Below are 21,853 nucleotides of genomic sequence, written 5' to 3'. Positions count from 1 at the left end.
GACTAATTCTGCAGACCATAGCTACCATCTTCTGCTTTGGCTGGAAGGGAATCTATCTCCCGTGGTCCTGCTCACATCTTCCTAGACAGGAAGGCAGATGTCAGACCATGGATGTGTACTCAACTACTAGGAGGGATCTCTTGCAAAGTCTTGGGAATAATGGTTCTCTGGTTGGCTTGCTAGTGGGATTTGGAGCCTCTGACTGTTACCATGGAGACACAAGCCGATCCCACAATGCAACAGACAAAGGAGGTGTCTCAGTACCTGGAGCAAGCTTGTAGTTCTTGTCTTTGATGGGTTTTCTTATCTACCTTTTTTGCCCCTGGACTGGGACATTGCTGTCCCTAGTACATATCAACATGGTCTTTCTCCAGGGACTCCCTCCCCTTCCCCCCCCACCCCCGTGTGTGTGTGTGTGTGTGTGTGTGTGTGTGTGTGTGTGTGTGTGTGTTTCTCTTGCCAGACCCCAGGAGCAGCAAGGCCTGCAGCTACTTGAAGATCTGGATGGGAAAAATATTGGGTTCATTAAAAAAAAAAAAAAACAAAAAACAAAAAACAAAAAACCTACCTCACCCTCTTGTTTTGTAGAAGGGGAGATTGAGGCCCCGATGGAGCAGTGACTGATTTAAAGTTAGTAGGTGGTAGCAGGCTGGGATTAAATTCAGGCCCACCCACTGCCAGTCCAAGGCTCTTTCTAGCAATACTCTTATTAACTACGGCTTTCAAAAAGTTCCCCTATCAACCAAAACAGCCCCTCACCCCTCTCCCCGTCTCTTACATATAATTGGGGTTGTAACATAGCATATTGAACTCCAGGTTCTCATCCCAATGTCGCAGCAGCACGAAGAGCTGGCGAGCTGTGGCCTTGAGTGTGCTCAGTGTGCGGCCCTCAGGCACCGCCTGCTGCTCCATCCAGGAGCTGGCCTTGGCAGCCACCAGCTCCCACTCAATGATGTAGTTAGCGGAGCTGTGTTCCAGCCACGCCAGCGCCACCACAGTGGCCCACAGCTTTCCCGTGTGCTTCAGCAGTGCACTAGACTCCTGGTCTGAGCTGTCTTCAGTGTCAGACTTTAGGGAGATGTTGTCACAGGGTGGGGGTGAAGAGGAGAGACCGGTGCAGTCCTGTGGACTCTGGGTCTTCGAATCATGTCGGCGGGTGACGAGGGACATTCGGAGGCAGGAGAAGGGTGAGGTCCACTTGAGTTTCTCCATGGGGATTTGGATGGTCTTGCAGAAGGCTTCGTTGAGCATAAAGGCTCCCGAAGCCAGCTGCAGAGACACCTGAGGGCCGGGAAACATGTCAGTGAACCTCAAACTATCAGCCCATGGAGTAGCCGGCCACACAAAATCCAGGTCTACATAACCTACTTGCTCATCTCCTCCTGCCCACTCTGCCCATCTGGGGCATTTTAGGATACTCTAAGCCGATGGGGCATGCCCTCACTTGATCCTCCAGCATCGAGGGATAATCTCTCTCTAAGCCAAATTCACTCACTCTCCTGCCTCTAACCTGCCTCTTCCCCTATGCAGACCCTGCTTGGCCACTGGGGTTTTTTCAGGCCTGTCCATCAGACTCTGGTCAGCTCACCCCTGTCCCTGCATGCAGACTGATCACTCTCAACTCCTAAAAGGCCCCTGCCTGACCTCCTCACACTTTCCCTATCCCCTCTCTCTTTCCTCTCCTGCATCTGCTCCTCTGCCTCCCACTCAGAGGGACCTAGTCCAGCATGTGATTTATAAAGCCTTTCACCATCTGGCCCCAATTTCCCGTGCTCTCACCCCTTGACTCCATCCTCCAGACACCAAGCTGTGTCCTTTCTAGGCCTTTGGCCACTGACACCTCAAGATTCAGGTCTTGGCTCAGCCACTGCCTTCTTCCGGAAGTCATACATTATTCTGTCAACACTCAGGTCTCAGGGGCACACCATCAAAGCAAACCTCTCCTCTCACTGTTCCCAAGGGGTAGGATTGCCTGGTTCCTTGTCCGGCTTCTGTTGGATGCTTTGTCCGAAGAACTACGTTCATCTAATTCAATGTCATCTCCTCTGCATGGAGCCTGACTCACTGAACACTGGCAGAGTGACTGTAAGTTTAAGTGCGTGGCTGCCCGGGATATCTGGGGATTCCAAATGATGCCATGCACATACCCGGATGCGAGCGGATGGAGACATGAGGGGATGTACCCAGACAGTGCTTCTCTTTCATGGACCTATGAAGTCCAAGCTCAGGAACCCCGAGATGTGGCAGGACCTGCCTGCCTTGTTCTGTGACTCCAAACAGTGGGCTGTTAGAAACAGGGTCTCCTCCCCCCCATAGCATATGGGACCACCTTCAGAGCTACTTTTGAAGCCAGGGCATTTCCTTGAGATAGGACTTTTAACTTAGCCGTGAAGCATGTCAAGACTTATTTTTATGTACTGAAAAGACTCATGGGTATCGTAGGACAGTTCCAAGGCAAGGATAGTAGAGTGCAGAAGAGTTTCTTATGGTTAATACCCACGCTGCGTGTTGGGACACGTGACAGTTCCCTCTGCCTTGGTGGCTACTTGGGTGGGGAGTTGTAGGAAACTTAGGAGTGTTTTGGGTGCTAAGACAAGAGATCCTTCCCTGGTTAGAAGAGGGGGCATGGGCAGGGACTGAGCTGGGTGGGAGGTGGCTGGGTTCTGGAACTCACCAGTGGCATGTAGTCGGAGCTCTGGCTGCCTGCGGTTGCCTCTGGAGCCTTGGGTAATGATTTGGTGAGAAAGCCTTTGGTAGCTCGGGTCAGCAGCCTGGACTTGTTGAGATTCAACCTGTGCAGATAGAAACAGGGTCTCTGGTCATCCCAGACCTCTTGGGCCACCTACTCAGAAGCCACTGAAAGGTGGACCCAACAAGACAGTGTCCTCCAGTCTCCTCCCTTGACAGCCAGGGAAATGGAGGCCTGGAGAAAGTGAGAGGTGGCCATCTCTAATTTGTCTCTTAGCAACAACGGGGCAATGAATGGGCCAGTGTTTTTCTAGGCTGTCTATAGATACCATGTTCCTCCGAGTCCAGAGATGGAAAGACTCCTAAGATAGTTGTGATCGCTAATATTGTCAGATTGACAGGATCTAGTATCAATGAAAGGACAATTCTCTGGGCTGACTGAGGAGAGAAGATCTACCCTGAATGTGGGTGGTGCCATTCCATGGAGTGGAGCCCTGGACCGAATGGAGAAAGGAAGACGAACACCAACATCTGTCTCTCTCTTCCTGGCTGCAGATGCCATGTGACTAGCTGCCTCATACACCTGCCTCCAGGCCTTCCCGCCATGATAGACTGCACCCTCAAGCCATATAGACCCTTCTGTAAGTTGCTTTTGTTAGTTTTAATTTTTTTTAACAGAAAAGAAAAAAGTAACTATTTATTGGCTTTCCCAGGGGTATTTATGTTTAAAGAGACCTTGGAAATTGTGGGGGATAGTTTGTCAGCCTGAGACCCAGTACGCTATGGTATATCTAGGCCACAGGGCATTTTAGCATCCTCGAGGTGAGACTGGCCTTGCCTTTGACATCAGGAAAAGAAAAGAAAGCATCATGTTCTCAGGAGGAAATTCTACTTACTTAGATCCAAAGAGAGCCTCGGAGGTCTTCATGGAGGACAGAGGGCTGGCAGACAGGTTTTGAGGGGGACCTGGAGAGTCACAGAATGACAGACTGAGACGGGATAGGGGCCCTGTTCACTGAGTCGCCTCCCAGCTGGGGAAGCTGGTTCTGAGTGGGGCTAGAGCTTGACTCTGTATGGATGGCACTGGGATGTGAACTGGTTGCTAAGCAGCTACATCCTAGGTACAGTGGGTCAGGTGACATAGGTAAGGGGTAGGTGAGCCTCTAAGGTTCTTGCAGGCAGCCCTGGCATCTTCTGGGAGGTGACTAAAGAGGCTGTGACAGTTTCACATCAACCACCCCATCTCCAGATTAGACACTGAGTTGACAACCCTGCTAGAGGATGCTATGCTGGGTCGAAGGCCCTCCAGCTAGAAGTAGGGGACCCAACTCTGGGCCCAGCTCTATAATAAACCTGCTAAGTGGACTTTGGAAAATTGTTTCCCCTTTTAAGCCTCAACTTCTTCATCTTTAAACTGGGGGACAGTCCTCTCCACCTTCCCCTAACTGTTCTTAGACATCAGCAAAGGTCTGGGTACTGATGTCTCTGTTGATGTTGAGACACCTACCTCCCCCTCCCGCTCCCCCGTCCCCTTGTCTCACATTCCACCATCATAATAAGAGAGTCAGCCCCAGCAGACTGCTTACCTTCTGCCACAGTCTGCTTCTCATGGCCGGGGGATGGGGTTTTATTGAAGGTTGAAGTAGGGCTTTCTTGTAGGGCTGTAACAGAGGATTCGAGTGGGGCCTGGGCACCCCATACCCTTCCCTGCATCCCACCATGCAGGTTCGAAGTCCTAACACCTCTACTCATTAAGTCATAGGCCCTTAGTAATGTCACTTAAAGGTCTCCAAAGTAAACTAGAGTTAAGGACACCTGTTTTACAGAGTTACTGGAAAAAGTCAGTGCTTAGTACTTCACCAAGTACTTTACCGAGTACTAAGGGAAACCTCGAACTGCAGACCCCATAGGGGATATGAGGCAAATGAGGAAGGGCTTTGGGCTGGGAGGAGTCAGGGTCTGGGTACAGTGGGCATCTCCTCCCCAGGTCTGTGCCCACTGGGATGTTCATTCCACGTTTTCAGGAGGCTCCAGTACATGGCCCCAACTTGTTAGAAAGCTTTGAGCCTCAGTTTCCCTGTCTTTAAAATAGACATGAGCATGGTTCACAGCCATGATTATGGTGGTCTGAATGAGATGTGCCCCCATAGACTTGTTGAACACCGGGTCCCAGTTCGTGGGACAGTTTAGGGGAGATTTTGGAACCTTTAGGAGTCAAGTCTATTGGAGAAACTATGTCACTGGGGGCGGGCCTTGAGGTTTTGTCTTCTCACCCTACTTCCTGTTCTTTTTCTGCTTCCTGTGTGGATGAAAGCGTGACCAGCCAGCTTCCTGCCCCCACCACCATGTGAAAGCCTGGAAACCCTGCTCTTGTTACCATGATGGACCCCATTCCTCTAAAACCACCTACCACAATGGACTCTTTCCTCCCTAAGTTGCTATCTTCAGGCTATTTTATCACAGGAACAAAAACACCACCAAAGCAACGCTGCATCAAGCTGACAATCACTGGGATCGTCAGTCTGGTAGGACTGTCTGGCGGGACGGTGTGACATAAAGGAGGGTCTAGATTATAGAAAAGAGGCTCAGGTACTAACATCTCAGCAAAGCCTTTCTCTTCCCAAATGGGGGCGGCTGGGGGGAGCTCGTAGCCATGAAACTCAGCATGAGGACGAACTAGAGACAGAGAGATTGAATGACTGAGGTAACCGGGAGGTAAACACAGAGCCAGTTAAGCTCACAGTTCACAGCTAAACACTGAGTCCAAGCCCTGATTTCATCACATGCTGGCTGCATGAACCTGGGTGAGTCACTTGACTTCTCTGGGCCCCGTTCCTATTTATTTATTTATTTATTTATTTATTTATTTATTTATTTTTATTGGCCAATGTCCTGGCTGGTTTTGTGTGTCAGCTTGACACAGCTGGAGTTATCACAGAAAGGAACCTCCCTTGAGGAAATGCCTCCATGAGATCCAGCTGTAAGGCATTTTCTCAATTAGTGATCAAGTGGGGAGAGCACAGCCCATTGTGAGTGGTTCCATCCCTGGGCTGGTGGTCCTGGGTTCTGTAAGAAAGCAAGCTGAGCAAGCCAGGGGAAGTGAGCCAGTAAGCAGCACCGTCCATGGCCTCTGCATCAGCTTCTGGCTCCAAGCTCCTGCCCTGTGTGTGTTTCTGTCCTGACTTCTTTTGGTGATGAACAGCCATGTGGAAGTGTAAGCTGAATAAACCCTTTCCTCCCCAACTTTGGTCATGATGGTTTGTGCAATACAAACTCTAAGGCAGCCAAGGAACAGAAACTCTCTTAAGATGCGTGTGAGGGTTCTGAGTAGTGGGGATGGAGCTGAGCACAAGGAGACCTCTCAGGCGGGCCACCAGCAGCCTTTGGTAGGGGACAGGGAGAGAGAGGCACAGTAAGAGCTGAGGAGCTAAAGATGTGGGGCTTGAAGACACCATGCTAGAAAGGCAGGGCTCATGGTTTCAGTGGAAACCACAGCCTGCCAAGGGCTGAGTCGCAGGGAAGGAACAGTTAGACTGGAAAGTTTCTGTAAGCTCAATGGCCCAGGCTCAGCCGGGGGGGGGGGGGGCTGTGGCATGGGGCACAGAGACACAAGGCGTTGTCCTTAATTCTGCAGAACGGCTCTGGGCATCCAATGCTCTTATCTTTCTTTTGCTAACTCTCTCCTCTGAGGGAACATTCTGAGGTGGGTGTCTGACTAGGATCAGGGTGTGGCCTCTAGTGTCCTCCCCGTGTTCAGTAGAGAGCCCGATGTCCCCACTGTGCATGGAGGGTTGTAAGGAAGGGGTTGGGATGAGTACAGGCTATTTATGGAGAGCCGGAAGGACAGGCATGGACGAAAGATGCAGAGCAGTCAGCCTGTACATCAGCTCAAGGTCACACAAAGGTCACACCACAGCTCTCTGGGCACCAGGCAGTCAGGTGCAGAAAAGGCGGTGCTGGGAATACAGAAAGCAGCAGATGGTGGGGACGCCCCACCCCACCCCACCCCGGCAGCTGGAATGGCTTCCTCGGTCATCACTTTCTCCTGCTCATTAGGTTTCCCAGAACTTGGTGTCTGGGGAAGCCAGAGGCTGGAGGGCAGGCAGCTGAGGGTGACCGGGATGCTATGCAGGAAAGCCAGGCAGAGAAACTCTGCCTGCTGTTTCCTGTTTCCTGCCTCTGCACAATGCCCTGTGCTGGAGTTATGCCAATCCCCTGTGCCTATGGTTGTCCTCTGGAACCCAGAGGCCTGCCGTTGCCCTCCCCTTGTTTAGGGGTCTACGATTGCAGACTCAGGGAGCAGCCCCCGAGGCCTAGGATGCAGGGGTGCTCAGGCTTCTGAGCCACCATGAGATGGCGTTTACCTAGGGTCTGGAATTTGCTGTCTCCTGCGGCTGACGAGTGTTCTCTGAGCATAGTCTGGGGCCTTCCAAAGCCACCAGAGGAGCCTTTCCACTGTCGGGTCAGGTTCCGGAAGCTGAGCATGGCACCTTCGTGGAGGAGAAGGAAGGACAGGGGATCAGGTGGGTGTGAACCTGTTGGCTCCTGCCCTTTCCCAATGCCATCAGCAATAAAGGAATGGCTCTCCTGTCTTTCAATTAACCCAAGTCAGCCAAGCATGGCATAACATAAGACTATGGAGTTGGGGGCCAGAAAGAGCTGAGTTTGAGCTCTGGCCCCATCCCTCACTAGGTGGATGGGATGTGAACATCTCTGAGCCTCAGTTTCCCTATCTGAAGAATGGGTAAATATAACTGCTGACATACTGTGAGATGTCCCATGTCCCAGCCCCCTCCTCCTTCACAGGTCCGTGAAGCCCCAGGCATTGCCAACAGAAGGCAGGTGGATGAAGCTAACTCCCCAAAGAGGGTTCGGGAGGATTCATTCTCAGAGGACACCAGTCTGTGAGTTGTTCCTTAGATATAAGCTGTGTTGTTGGGAAGATGCTCAGTCAGTAAAGCCTGTAAGGACTTGAGTTTGAGTCCTGAAGTCCATGTGAAAAAGCTTGGTGTGGTGACATACTTATAATCCCAGTGCAGGGAGGCAGAGGCAGGAGGATGCCCAGGACTCACTGTCCAGCCAGCCAGCTAGCCTGCCCACTGAGCTTCCAGCCAACAAGGCTGTCTCAAAAAACAAAACAACAAAAACAACAAAAGCCCAGCACTTGAGAAACAACACTTGACCTCTGGCCTCCACTGATATGACCACATATACATGTATGTTGTACACACACACACACACACACACACACACACACAAACACACCCCTACAAATCCACAAATAAAAACAAAGTAATCGTCTCGCTGGGGAATATATCTGAAAAGCCACAGTCCCTTCCCCCAGCCTCTTGATGTGAATTAACAGTGTAAGGGCTCTGAGGCCTTCTGCAGCAGGGAAAGCTTCTAGCTTTATTTAACCAAGGGTCCTTGAATGCACTTCCTGACTTGAAAGTTTCTATTTTTTCGCACTAGACAGCTATTTACAGGCTAAGAAAAGAGGGGTTTGTTTCTTAGCTCACATATGGGGAGTGTTGGGGCTTTAGGATTTGGAGTAAGAAGTAGCCCGGGGTCCCCTGCCTCTGTTTCCCATCTGTAAAATGGGGCAATAATGAAGTTACTTTGCAGAACTGTTTCAAGGGTTGGATGATCTAAAATATGCACATGGACCAAGTGTAAAACACAAAAGAAAAGCCAGTTCTAGGGATTGACGCTAGAGCCCCCCACACCCCAGGCAAGCAATCTACTATTGAGTTATATCCCTGACTCTCCTTTTAACTTTTTATTTTGAGACAAGGCCTTGCTAAGTTGCCAAGGCTAGCCTTGAAAACTGAGTGTGTAGCCTGTTGGGAGTCTGCTAGTTCCTGTATCTCAACCCCTCCCCTCAGCCCGTGGGGGGAGGTGCGCCACCGGCTGCATGCACGGATGCGCCTTACCAGAGTTGGGGTACTTGACTACCGTGGGCAGGTACTGCCTCTTGTTTAAGTCCACAGGCACAAAGGCCGTGTACTTGCTGATCACGCTGCAGGCTTTGCTGGTGTGCACGGCGTTCACCTGGTATCGACGATTGGATCCTGTGGGAGGAAGAGCAAGGGTCATGTCTGGGATCAGAAAGTCATGCTTGGCATGGAGACTCTGGACGCTAAAAGGAAAGCTGGATTAGCAGTCTCTGTCTTTGAGATCAAGTAGGTCTTGAAGTCAGTGGCCTGCCAACAGGCTAATTAAAGACATTTAAGACAAAAACGAACCAACAACAACAACAACAAAAAACCAAAATAATGCCGGGCAGTGGTGGCGCACGCCTTTAATCCCAGCACTTGGGAGGCAGAGGCAGGTAGATTTCTGAGTTCGAGGCCAGCCTGGTCTACAGAGTGAGTCCAGGATAGCCAGGACTACACAGAGAAACCCTGTCTCGAAAAAAACAAAAACAAATAAAAAAAAAAAAAAAACAAAATAAAACACCATTTCACAAGATAAAGGATATATATGTTAATGTAAAAACTTAAGCCATTATCTTAGGTCATTATTAAAAAGATAGCTAATTTCTTTAAATAATGAGTGTTATTTAAAAGGTGTTCTATGTTGTCTGTATTGTATATTTGAATCTTGCAGGTGACTAATAGGGACCTTGTGACAGGGCTTCGTGGGTTCCCGGACTGATGGGACCTGCTACACTCTGAGAAGATTGAAAAGCTGTGGCCTGGGAGATGCCTTCATGGGCAAGAGTGCTTGCTAAGAAAGCACTGAGTTGTGTCCTCAGCGTACAGAGAAGCTGAGTGTGGCTATGGCCACCTGTAATCCAGTTCTGGAGATGCAGGGAACCGGGAGACAGGGGGATCCATGATGCTTGCTGGCCAGGCTTCAGGCTCAGTGAGAGAGTCTTGTCCCAAGGGAATAAGGTAGAGAATGAAAGGGACAAACCCAGAATCTTCCTCTGGCTTCTGTGTGTATCTATCTGCCCTACCTCCACAACTGGCACAACATACCTAAAACACACACACACACACATGTACACACACAGACACATACACAGACATACAGACACACAGAGACATACATAGACACAGACACACACATAGACATACATATACAGACATACATAGACACACAGGCACAGATATACACACAGAGACACACACACAGACATGCATACACACACACAGACATACATACACAGACACACAGAGATACATACACAGACACAGAGACACACAGAGATACATACAGAGACACACAGAGCACAGAGACATACATAGACAAAGAGACGCAGACAGGCACCAAAAGATTCATATTCTCTGTCTCTGTCTCTGTCTGTCTCTCTGTCTGTCTCTCTGTCTGTCTCTCTGTCTCTCTCTCTGTCTCTCTCTCTCTCTCTCTCTCTCTCTCTCTCTCTCTCTCTCTCTCTCAGTCTCTCATTCTCTCTCTCACACTGAAAACCAGAGAAAAGGAGTCAATGCTTGATCACACAGCAAGTTAGTCAGAACCTGAGATTAGGACTCAGAATGACTTGACCTGGAAGTTCATGCCCTTTCTACCAAATAGTAAGCCCTCTTGATGGCTTGCTGCCTTCTGAGGGCTGTTCAAGAAGCCAGGGCAATGAAAGGGGGAGGGGTATTCATGGGAAGAAAAGAGGATCATGCATTACCCCCAAATACAAATGAAATATGAACCACATAGTATGCAAATGAAGCATAAACTTAGAACAAAGGAATCCCATAATTCTCTCTGGCACTTATCTCTGTTCTCCAAGTGTGTCCTATTGAGATTTCACTAGTCAAGTTCTGGGGAAAGGCTGCCCCAGCTCCTGAACTAAATTAGCTCAAGACCCATCCCTGCCATACAGGGCTTGGAATTCATGCATCCGTGAACAGGACTTATTTAATTAGCTGTGTAATTGTTTGATTAATGCTGGTCTCTCTTAGCCAGTGTCAGGAGCTCCTGGGAAAGGATGTGCTTACTTTATTCTATGCTAACCAACCCTCCGAGGAATCTATGGGGCCAAGCACCTGGCCTGGTCCCCAGCTGACTGTGGTGAAGTCTTTGGGGCTGATGAGAGTGGGCAGGATCTAGGAAAACGTTCAGCCACAGAGGATCTCCTACCGCTGTTAGCTCTCCAGAACCAGACATGGGTTACTGAAGAGAAATGCTGGGTATGAAGGAGCATGGGGGTGGGCAAGTGTGGTAGGAGAGGAGGAGGCAGGAAGAGAAGAGGATGGGTCACCAGGAGAGTGGGAGAGATGGAGGAGGCCAGGGTTGAGGAAGCGAGGCTGAGGATGCAGTCCCAAGCTCCATTTAATGTGGGTGGAGACATGGTGGTGTGTAAGCTCAGGAAACAGCTAGTGGTGCAGAGATGGAGACTTGGCTTCAGCAGGGGTGTGTTAAGGGTCAGAGGCAGGAGAGGACCAGTACATAGTGTGGCGCTAGTTGGTGGGGCTAACCTAGGGCTAACCTTAGGTTACTGAGACAGAGTAAGGATTTGAGGGCTTTGGGTGTAGGTGGAGTTCGAAAATTAGGGAAGGGATCTTGGGCAGTAGGTGTGGCACTAGGCTTCTGGGGGGCGGGTCTTAGGGTGTGGGCGGGGCTTTGGAAAGGGACAGGGCTGGTCTTGGGCATTGGGAAGGGCACTGTGCTGCTAAAGGGAATATACTGTCGCCCCCAATCCTGGTGGCTCACCCAGCTCGATCTCGTCCTCGCGCTCTGCCAGATGCTCGAATTCTCGGATGATGGCACGGGCTGCCAGGTGGTGGAAAGTCTCGCTCCACATGTCAGCGTTTGGTGTGTCTCCCCTCTGCAAGGCTGGAGGTTCCAGCTCGAAGCTCACTTCCCACTGCATGCGCTGGTTGTCGCACAGGCCTTTGACCAAAGCCTTGCCCAGCACAGGGCTTGGAGTGGCGGTCCTGCAGGGATTGGCCTGCTCCTCTGACTCAGTCATGGGCTCCAAGTCTAAGGATGTCTCCAGTTCGAACGTCGAGGGACAATGGGGTGGCTCTGTGGCTGGAGTGACAAGAGGGCTGAACCTGAGGCCCAACAGGCAGCCACTTGCAGAGAATATCATCCCTCCCCTGGGGGTAGTCACTTCTAGACAACACAAAGGCCATCTTGTTTAAAGGATAACTCTTTCCTAAGGCACCATTGCCACACAGGTGGCTTGGGCTTGTCCCAGGGAGGGACAGATCTATCTTTTGGGAAGCCTGTCCCTGAGGGTCTGGACAGATGGGGTGGGCCCGGAAAGGTTCTCAGCACAAGAGTTTCACAAAGACACAGAGACAAGCACTGGTACTATGTCCTTGTCATCTGAAATTGGGCCACAGCCTTCCTGTCCCCTCGATGCTGTCACTTACCCAGTTCCTCAGAGCTTCGGCTATTAGGGGCAGACTTCTGGCCGGAACCACGATCCAGCTCTCTCACAGGGCTCCAGGCCTGGAGTTCCTGGCCAAAGAACCGCATGGGCTGGCAGCCTTGAGGCAGGAGGGAAGGCCTGCGGGCTCCTGGGCCATGAAGTTTGGGGCCCTGACTCAGGTTATGGCCTCTGTCGAGTAAGGGCTAAGGAGGAAAGCAAAGGGCAGGGGAAGGGAGGGAGGAGGAGGGATGTAAGAGGAGAAGGAGGATGGCAAGGAAGGGAAAGGGGGATGAGGATGGGGGATAAGAAGAGGAAGAAGGGAGAACGGGGAGGGGGAAGGGGGACAAGTAGGATGGGAAGGATGAGGAAGAGAATAGGAGGGGAGGGAGAATGAGAGGACAAGGGGAGGGGAGGGGAAGATGGAGGGATGAGAAAAGGAAGGAGAAGGGAGGAGGAAAATTAGGGAGGAAGAAGAGAATTAGGAGGATGGAAAGAGGAAGAGGGGGAAATAAAGGAGGTGAAGCTCAGGGCGGCAAGAGCCTCCTTCTGCTCCCCCCACAGGCCCTCCTCCTCTCTCCTCCACAGCTCTTCCCAGGTCAGGCCTCTCAGGGACCCAGGGACCCATGTCTTAGTCCCCACCACCCTTGAGAAACAGAAACCAGGCCGTGGGTCAACTCCAAGGCACAGAGAACCACGTACCATGGATAATTCAAAACCTACTTTCTTTTCTGGCAGAAAGCTTAAAGCCTTTTTTGTGCGTAGTTAAAATTACCAACCCTTCCCCTTATGTCTCCCCATATGGTGTGCTTAAAAGGTCCTTCCCACCCCCTTCTTAAAATCTTCTAGAAGTTTTGTTATTTTTGTTTGTGTGTTTTAAGGCTTTGATTCATATGCAATTTATTTTCCTGGGAGGAGAGAGGAACCAGCTTTTCCTTTGATTTCCCAAATGCCTTGGGCCTCAGTGCTGCTTACGGAATGCAGTGGGGCTCTCTTAGCTTATCGGTTCCATACTCTGTGCTTACAGAACTAGCATGTGTGTTTGCCTTTGTTTGTGGACTTTACAGTCTGTTTTGATAATTTCATCTATCTGTTCTTGGGCTTGTTGTAAACAAGCATCCAAAAGCCAAGGGGTAGATGGGAAATATCCTTGCAACATGTATGATGGAGTTCTTCTTTTTTTTAAAGAAAGAAAGAAAGGAAGGAAGGAAGGAAGGAAGGAAGGAAGGGAGAGAGAGAGAGAGAGAGAGAGAGAGAGAAAGAAAGAAAGAAAGAAAGAAAGAAAGAAAGAAAGAAAGAAAATGCTCTCGGTATATTCAGGATCCTCTGAGTCCTATCAAACCACTGGTTTCTGTAAAAAGCAGGTTTGTTTAAATAATGTTTTAAAATTTCTTTACCATGTGTGTTTGTGTGTTACGCAGTGCACAGAGGATACACACGAAAGGAGTTTTTCCACGTCCCAGGACTCAGGGATTGTGATGGAGCCCAGTCCAGGCTCCTTAAATGCCACACAACTGCAGCCCAGGGCTGGGTGACAGACCATGACTGCACCATGACTGCCCTGATTTGCACAACAGAAGCTACACGACTGGGTGGTACTACCATCCTGTCTCAGATCCTAGCATTCCTAGCATCGATTACCAGCCTACCCAGACTGCCTTCCTCCTCTTCAGGACACAAACTACATGCCCAGAAGCTACACACAGGGGAAGCTTCTTCCAAGCACAGAAAGACATCCCATCCCCTTGCCTCATGTGACCCATTGTCCTAAGCTGCAGGTGGTACCCTACTTACTACCCAGCCCGTTAGACCTCTTCAGGTGTACTCAATAAACAGTTACTCTTTTCTGACCTTAAAAATATCAGTTAGCTAAGTGGAAATGTTCAGAACCGCAGCAGTTATGACGAGTTACATTTGTTTCCCTTTTAGAGACGGGCAAATATCTAAATGTGTGACATTGCTCAGTGTGTCAGGGTCTCTTATGTTGGTACAGACTGAGACAATGGGCTGTGTAGCACAGATTGAAGTCCCTGAGCTGTGACAATGATCCTCTAACCCTGCAGGAACCACAGGGTTACAAGGGTCCCTGTTGTATTTGTTACAGAGTCAACACTTGCAAGCTGTGTGTATTTGTTACGATATTGATAATCAGAGTAAAAGTCTGGAAACAGTTGAGTTAGGTGGCACACGACTTTAATCCTAGCACTTAGAATCAAGGGAAGCAGATCTCTGTGAGTTGGAAGCCAGCTTGGTCTATGGGTCAAGTTCCAGGCTAGCCAGGGATACACAGAGAGATCCTGACTTAAAACAAAAAAAGATCTGGAACCTACATCTCCATCAGCAGGGGTGAATGAGTAGGTTATGGTATATCCATGTAATGGAGTATTACACAACACTGAAAAGTAGGATTTCTTCATACCACTGTGAGAAGATATTTGAGAAAAAAAATCACCTTATACTTATGACAGATCTCAATGTCAGCCACAGGCAACTGTTCATCAGAAAGAGACTGTGATTTCACTGTATATAAAATTGAACTCAAAAGGCATCAAGAGGGCCAGTGAGATGTCCCAGTTGGTAAAGGAGCTTGCCACCAACCCTGACGTCCTGAGTTTGGCTCCACATAGTGGAAAGAGAGAGCTGATTCCCAGGAGTTGTCCCTGAAGCATGCACGCCCACTGCCCACCCAGTCATACACCCAGAGGAAACAAATGAGATAAAAATGTATTTTAAAAGCCATTAAGACAGTATGTTGGAGGACAATTTGCATAAGCAGTTATTAAAATATGTATGTGCTCTGTGTATACGTGTATGCGCATGGTATTTCTAGAAAGACCTACTCAGAGTTAAGTGGGTGTTGGCGTAGGGGAGGGAGACTTTATTTGTACTTTATACCCAACTGAACTGTTTGAAGAATTTAATTCCAAATGCCGAGTATGTATTACTTCTGTGATGGAAGACGGTTAAGCTAAAATAAATTTCCTGTTTCTTAGACCACACACATGTCTTGGTAGGGAATGACATAACTGCTTACTAGGTGGAATGAAATTTGGGGGATATCCGTGAATCTTGGCGACCTTTTTATGCCATTAAGTATGTATTGGGGTATGCCTCCTCATAAAAGGGGTATCTTCCTCTCTCTAGACCAAGGACCTATGACTCAGGGCATAGACGAAAAGGAGACTGGCCAGTTTTAGGGTGCCTCTGAGGGGGCAGGTGCCCAACTACAACTCCCTGACCCCTTCACTCACGAGAGACTGAGTTATTCTCTACTGACATCACCATCACCCACACTGGGTCAGAGAGAATTGGACTCTGCTACAGTTTCCATGGCAACAGAGGCATCTACACACTAGCCTTTCACCCAACCTTAGTCTCTGGGGAATCTACAGACACACACACACACACACACACACACACACACACACGGGGGGGGGGAGAGAGGGGCAGAGACAGAGAGAGACAGACAGACAAAAGACACAGAGAAACACAGAGAGACATAGAGACAGAGACAGACAGACACATACACAGAGAGACATAGAGAGACAAAGAGACAGAGAGAGACACAACAGACAACAGATACAGAGACACACACACAGAGAGATAGACAGACAGACAGACAGACAGACACACACACACACAGAGAGAGAGAGAGAGAGAGAGAGAGAGAGAGAGAGAGAGAGGGAGACAGAGAGAGTGAGCGAGCCAGGTAGAGAACAGGAAGAGCTAAGGAGCAAGCTTGAAAGAAGAAAGGCAACTAGCCTGTCTGAAGCATTCAGTGGGTGCAGCTGTCATCAAGGAACATCAGCTACAGGCAGACATTGGCCAGGACTGCACCCCACATCCACAAATGCCTCCTCCATCCGAAGTCAGCTCCCTCTCTTTATCTGCTGGTGGATAGTGGCTCACCTATCTGCATACAATTCTGCCCATTTTATAGACGAGAAAGTTGAGGTTCAAAAAGGTTCAGAAATAAATGAGGGAGAGCAGGCCTGACTCCAAGACTAACTACCATGTCTTGAGTACATCAGCGGTCCCTGTTGAAGCCCAGTGGAGAGCCCCCAGGGGCCAGGCAGCATGTGGGCTCATTTATATGTGGAGACTGGGAGGCATGACAAGCTGGTGGGAAGTGGGCAGGCACACCGGAGAGCATAGAAAGGCTGCTTTGATCCACATACTTAGGACAAATCCACATGGTTTCTGTCCTGAAGAAAATACTTAAATAGTGATGTGGTTTAGAGTAGTGGTCTCAACCTGGTGGTTTTTATTTCCTGACCCTGGAGACATTCTATCATGCCTGAGACCAGGGGTTGGAGCCTTGTTAGCAACGATGCTGGGGTTATGGAGGGCTGACCTAGCAGGACACTGATGACCTTTACTGTGGTTGCTCTGACTCCTATTTGCCTGACCTTGAGTGACTGTCCAGCCATGGAACTAACATCAGTGTGGTGGAGAGAAAGCAAGGGCCCGGAGCGCAAGGGCTTCCTGGGTCAAATCCACAGGCTGGCTGTGGCTCTGGGTAAGTCGACTTACTTCTTTGATCTTCAGTTGCCACATCCGTAGCAAGTGAGGGTGCTGCTCTCCAACGCCCTCCTCTCCCAGGTTCCATAAAGGCTAATGAGAAGGTCTATACAGGTGCCCTGTCCCAGGGGCAAGTGCTGTGTGCAGGGACTGGGCAAGCTCAGTGACCAGTCAGCACCATGACTGGGAATGCGTCCTTAGGAGTTGACAGATGACGGTCCAGGTAAGGATAGAGGGATGTCTTACTAAGCCAGTGATGACACAGTCTGAGGGGTCATCAATAAATAGCCTTCAAATGAAAACTAATACCATTCGGAGGTCTGACATCGGCTGGAGCTGTAGGCTGTGTTCTACCTGATTCTCAGTGCTCTCATGTGACAAACACCCACCCTTGCTGTTATGTGTGACCACAGACAAGCCGAGCTCCTCCCAGCTCCTCCCACCCTACCCTTCTTAGGTACCTGCAGATCAATCTGCCACTGCTGGCTCTCTGAGCTGCTCTCATTGGCAAGGTCTTGCACCTTGGCTTTTCGAAGTGGGTATCTCCTTGCAGTCCCAGAGGGATCGCTGGCTGTGGTGGCCCTTGGGCAAGCCTTGTGGCTGGAGATCTGGTTAGTGCTGTATGCCCTCCGCCGCCGGGAGACATCCAGACCTGGGCAAGGATAGTAAGAAGGGAAGTTATCAGGGTTGAGGGTAATGGAGAAAGAAAGGGGCTCAAATGACCTCTTCCTGTTTTGAAATGTTTTACGTTCCTGTTTTCTTACAGAAATGTGTGCAGGTGCCTCCTTTAGCATCCAAAGCCTTGCCAGGTCTATTGTCTCAGCAACTGTTCTTTCTATCCTCCTCCTCTCTCTCTCTCTCTCTCTCTCTCTCTCTCTCTCTCTCTCTCTCTCTCTCTCTCTGTGTGTTTTCACACACATGTGTGTAGATAGGACCTAAAGTTGATATCAGGGATCTTCCTCAATTATTTTCCACTCAATTAGTTTCAAATGGGGTCTGGGGATTTGAACTCTGGTCTTCTTGCTTGTGTGGTGAGCCATCGAGTCACTGAGCGGTTTCCCCAGGTCCAATTTTGTTTATTATTTCATGTTGAATTTATTCAACACTGCGGAGTGCTTCATGGATTTGCCTGTCATCTCCATGCTGGGGCCATGGAGATGAATCATCCCCATTTTAGTAGATGTGCTGTTGAATTGAGGCAGGCTCTCTCACTGACAGGAGCTCACCCATATGCTAGATCAGCTTGACCAAGCCACCCCTGTCTCTGCTTCTCGGCGCTGGTGGGTGCTAGGGATCCAAACTCAGATTCTCATAAGCACTTTACCCAATGACCCATCTTCGCAGCCCCTCCCACCCCCTTTTAGAGACAGGCAAGTAGCAAATGACCAGTGCTTTCTATGTGCCACACCTTCACCACTTTGCTTGGGTGCTTCTGCTACCAGGAACAACCTCCTCTCCCTTCCCACAACCTTCAGACTGTCCTCAGTTGTCTAAGAATCTTGAGCAGGTATGCTTTTCTCGCCTGGGGGTCCCTTCTGTGGTCTCTGTTGCTCTGCTTTACCAGAGTCAAGGTCAGCTGTGCCTCTGTGACTAAAGCAGGCTCTTAGGGGGCATAGGTTGTCCTAATCCCCACGCCCCCCACACACTATGCTCCTTGTCAAATAGCCAGTTCATGTTCTTTGAGAATAGCATCCAATTCCGCAAAAGCTGCTAGGGCTAGACTGACCAACTCTTTAGCATCCTAGATCTCAGCCAGTTGCTGAGATCCCAGTCTGTCCCTTTGTCTGTACAGTGGGCATCATCACAGCCACATCCATAGCTGCTAATTGGCTGAGAGATTGTTCTCATTGAAGGCTTAGTGCACAGTTAAATGCTCAGTATAAAGCAGAAGCCATTTTGGTCTCTGTGGAAAAGGAAACAGAACAGGAAGCAGAGGACCAACCATGATGGGGGGGGGAGTCTCCATTGCATGGATGGGCATTTTTGGTTTGCCCCTGGTTGAAGTTCTTGGCACAGTTTCCGCTGCCTGGGCTGAGCCCCTCGTCCTGAGAGTGGGAGAAGACAGAGCTGCTGGACTCCTGAGCATTCAGCATGCCGTACTTTCGCCTTTTGTCCTGGCAATGGGAGAAAGGTGAGAGAGAAGTTAAGACTCAGCAAGGACTTCCAGGGGCAGCAAAGGGCATGCAGTGGGGCTGGGCTAGGAGGCCACATCTGAGGATCTGGCAGAATAAAGAGGGAGTATTTGCTCGTTTACTTAGAGAATTGAGGCTAACTTCTGATCAAGGGGTGGTGAACATGGAGCTGGCTATCATGGCTCACATCTGTGATCCCAGAGCTATGCAACTGTGGTACAAGGCTAGCCTGAGCTACACAGCAAGTTTCAGGACAGCCTGGGCTACAAAGTGCAATTCTGTTTGAACAATACAACAGGGAAGCAAAAATTGTGTGTGTGTGTGTGTGTGTGTGTGTGTGTGTGTGTGTGAGAGAGAGAGAGAGAGAGAGAGAGAGAGAGAGAGAAAGAGAGAGAGAATACAGTTCTTCTTATATATTACAGTGATATTTAAAATCACTGACTTCATTCACTGAAAATTTTTAGAAATGTAATTCTAAATGACACTCTTGTCTCCTAATAGATAAACTATGTGGTGTTTAATTCTATTCACACACACATACATGCAGCACACTTTTGGAGGTCATGATTTATTTTATATAAAAAAAAAATCAGACCACACACATTTGTATCTTGAATTTTATGCTTAAGACATTCTTCCTGCTAACCTCTTTCACATCTGGCTTTCTAATATTCCACTTTGGTTCCATGGCTTTTTGTCTTTATCACCATAAAATCTGTGGTTGTAAATCCATCATGGCGACGCTATTACATCTCTGGGGCAATGTCCCAGGAGGGACATTTCTGGATCGAAAAATCTGAGTATTCTAACTTCACAAGGTGTTTCTAGATTGCCTCCCAGGCAGGTAAATAGCAAGTCATCTTTACACCAACAGCACAGCAAGATGCTGGTTACCCAACGTCTGCCAGCAGCAGGAGAAAAGACGGACAGTCTCATGGGTGAAGAAAACTTTGAAAACTGGTGCACGCATGTGAACACATGTTTGTGCCTGTTTGTCTGCCTGTTCACATACATGAGAATGCACATGTATGTGGAAGCCGGTGGGCAACCTTGGGGTCATCCTCAACAATATTCAACAGTGTCTATCCCTTTGAGAAAGGGTCTCTCAGGGTCCTAGAGTCTGTCATTAGGCTCAAGTGCCTGACCAGCAAGCCCCAGGGCCAGATCCTCCTGCCTTCACCTTCTCCAGCGTTGGTGGGTGCCACAATGCTTTCCGAATATGTGGGTTCTGGGTGGATTGGTCCCTCATACTTGTGAGGCAGGCACTTCATCTTGTCTGAATAATTTCACCAGCCCATGAGAGTGAATTGATGACGTGCTTGGGTCCTTTCTATGGGGATGTGTGTCTTTTGGGGGCTCCAAGCACATTTAAAAAATAAAGATGATCATTAGGAAAAGTGGCCAGTATTTTGTTTAGAATTTTCTCTGTATGGTTGAATAGCCCACCTTCCATAACACATTTGTATAAACCATTAACAATTCTGGACACTTCGTATAGCATTCCAATTATTCTTAGAAACCCATTCAATACATGGCCTTGTGTTCCAGTAGAGATGTTTCAGTGTGATGCAGGGAAGCTGTCCAGTCTAGTCAAGAAAGCCCCAGGCACCCCTCTGCTCCTTTTGCTTTAACTAGGAGTTCAGTCATGGTTGCTGTCCTTCATGGCCTCCCTCTTTCATTTTATTTTTAATGTGTGTCTGTTTTTACAAGCAAGTGTGTATGCATGTTCCTGTGTGTGGGTGCACATGGAGGTGGCATGCATGCACATGTGCACACATGCATGAGAAGGCCCAGAGGACAAGTACATACCATTGTATCTGACATTTCTACATGGGAATGGAACTCAGGTCCTCATGCTAGCACAGAAAACACTGACTAGGCCAAGCCTTCCACCCCCACCACTTCTGGGCCACGCCCTTTCACTCCTGGGCCACGCCCCTCGCTCCTGGGCCACGCCCCTCGCTCCTGGGCCACGCCCCCTCGCTCCTGGGCCACGCCCCAGCTCCTGTGCTCCTGTCTTTTGATGTACTAAGTTCATTCTATACTTAGTCACTTTAGGCATTGAGTTTGTAACTCCTTAAAAACCGACCATGATGAGTGAGCGCTTCTTAAACAAGGATTGAAAGGATCACACTGAGGATGGAGGTGGGGCGAGGAGACAGCTCCCCAGACAATCTCTCACGTATCTGGGGTACTCACAGATCTGGAATTGGAACTGTACAAGGAAGCATCACACACAATGCCATAGCCCATCAGCCGTTCCCCAGGGAAGAGGGAGCTGGTGCTGACAGGAGAGATCAGGGCCTCCGTAGTCTCGGGAAAGACCCACTCCACAGTCACGTCGCTCAGCACTGGGGCCATGGCCTTCTTCAAGGATTTGACCATCTGTTGGAGAGGGTCAGACAGAACACAGAACAGACGGATGTGTGAGGAAGATGTGTACAGATGAGGAGACAAAGGATGAGCTTGAGAGGAGGCAGGCAGAGCAGGCTTGGGGTAGTGGTTCAGCAGTAGACACCCTCCTTAGACTCTTGGGATGGATCTTCGCCATTGTCTCTGAGCTTTTATAAAGGAGAAAAGCATTTTATAAAGGCTCATTTTATAAAGAACTCGGATTCAGGGTGGCAGCTCAACTTCGTCCTCTGGACTGTCTGATGAGTTGCTGTCCAGTACTGGGGGACACTGGAGGCCCTTCTGCGTACCTTTGGCTGCAGCCGCTCCCCCTCCATCAGGAACTCTGCGCTGCCCTTGGATACAGACGCCAGCCCTTTTACCAGTCGGTAGCAGACCTTGGGTCCAATTCCAAAGCTATAGCACCTGAGGGACAGGGACAGAGGCAACCCTGTGTCATTGTCCCCAGTGGGATAAGGGACAGAGCATGGTCCGGCAGAGGCAGCTTGGAGAGGCCCTGATTTTCAGGAAAAAGGTTAGGGAGGAGGAGTTATGGGCACACGTGTGCACACACATGCACACGCATATGCACACACGCACACACGCGCACACACACTACAATCAACTCCCAGTCATCACTATAAGCAGGCTTTCCCAAAGCTGCACTTGGACATGCATGCAGAGCTATGAGAGGAAAAGAAGACAAACTTGGGAAGCATCCTGGAAACAAGGCATTCTGGGAACTATAGGCGCTTTCCTCCCCCTCTGGCACAGTGCACATTTTGTT

The 21,853-nt window shown here is 49.4% G+C and overlaps 1 protein-coding gene and 1 long non-coding RNA gene across 2 annotated transcripts in view; one reads left to right on the top strand and one right to left on the bottom strand.

The window, feature by feature from the left end:
* Positions 1 to 626: 626 nt before the first annotated feature.
* Vwa5b1 (von Willebrand factor A domain containing 5B1) overlaps positions 627 to 21,853 on the bottom strand; it is a 62,715-nt gene continuing 41,488 nt past the window's right edge. Inside the window, exons 11-22 of the mRNA XM_076933890.1 lie at positions 21,378 to 21,492; positions 20,875 to 21,060; positions 18,486 to 18,657; positions 17,005 to 17,195; positions 12,027 to 12,228; positions 11,359 to 11,679; positions 8,622 to 8,759; positions 7,053 to 7,178; positions 4,275 to 4,349; positions 3,585 to 3,654; positions 2,675 to 2,792; positions 627 to 1,281 (exon numbers count right to left, since the gene is read on the bottom strand). Of these exons, the coding sequence (XP_076790005.1) occupies positions 775 to 1,281; positions 2,675 to 2,792; positions 3,585 to 3,654; positions 4,275 to 4,349; positions 7,053 to 7,178; positions 8,622 to 8,759; positions 11,359 to 11,679; positions 12,027 to 12,228; positions 17,005 to 17,195; positions 18,486 to 18,657; positions 20,875 to 21,060; positions 21,378 to 21,492 (2,221 nt within the window). The 3' untranslated portion in view covers positions 627 to 774. The remainder of the gene's footprint in view (positions 1,282 to 2,674; positions 2,793 to 3,584; positions 3,655 to 4,274; positions 4,350 to 7,052; positions 7,179 to 8,621; positions 8,760 to 11,358; positions 11,680 to 12,026; positions 12,229 to 17,004; positions 17,196 to 18,485; positions 18,658 to 20,874; positions 21,061 to 21,377; positions 21,493 to 21,853) is intronic.
* On the top strand, positions 1,977 to 5,101 carry LOC117709025 (uncharacterized). Its single transcript, XR_004606865.2, has 3 exons — positions 1,977 to 2,085; positions 3,244 to 3,329; positions 5,003 to 5,101. It is a non-coding gene; the product is annotated as an uncharacterized LOC117709025 (long non-coding RNA).

This window comes from Arvicanthis niloticus, chromosome 5 (genome assembly GCF_011762505.2).
Source record: "Arvicanthis niloticus isolate mArvNil1 chromosome 5, mArvNil1.pat.X, whole genome shotgun sequence".
Taxonomy (NCBI): domain Eukaryota; kingdom Metazoa; phylum Chordata; class Mammalia; order Rodentia; family Muridae; genus Arvicanthis; species Arvicanthis niloticus.
The sequence above is the reverse complement of the archived record's forward strand: the minus strand, read 5'-3'. Positions and strand labels throughout refer to the sequence as shown.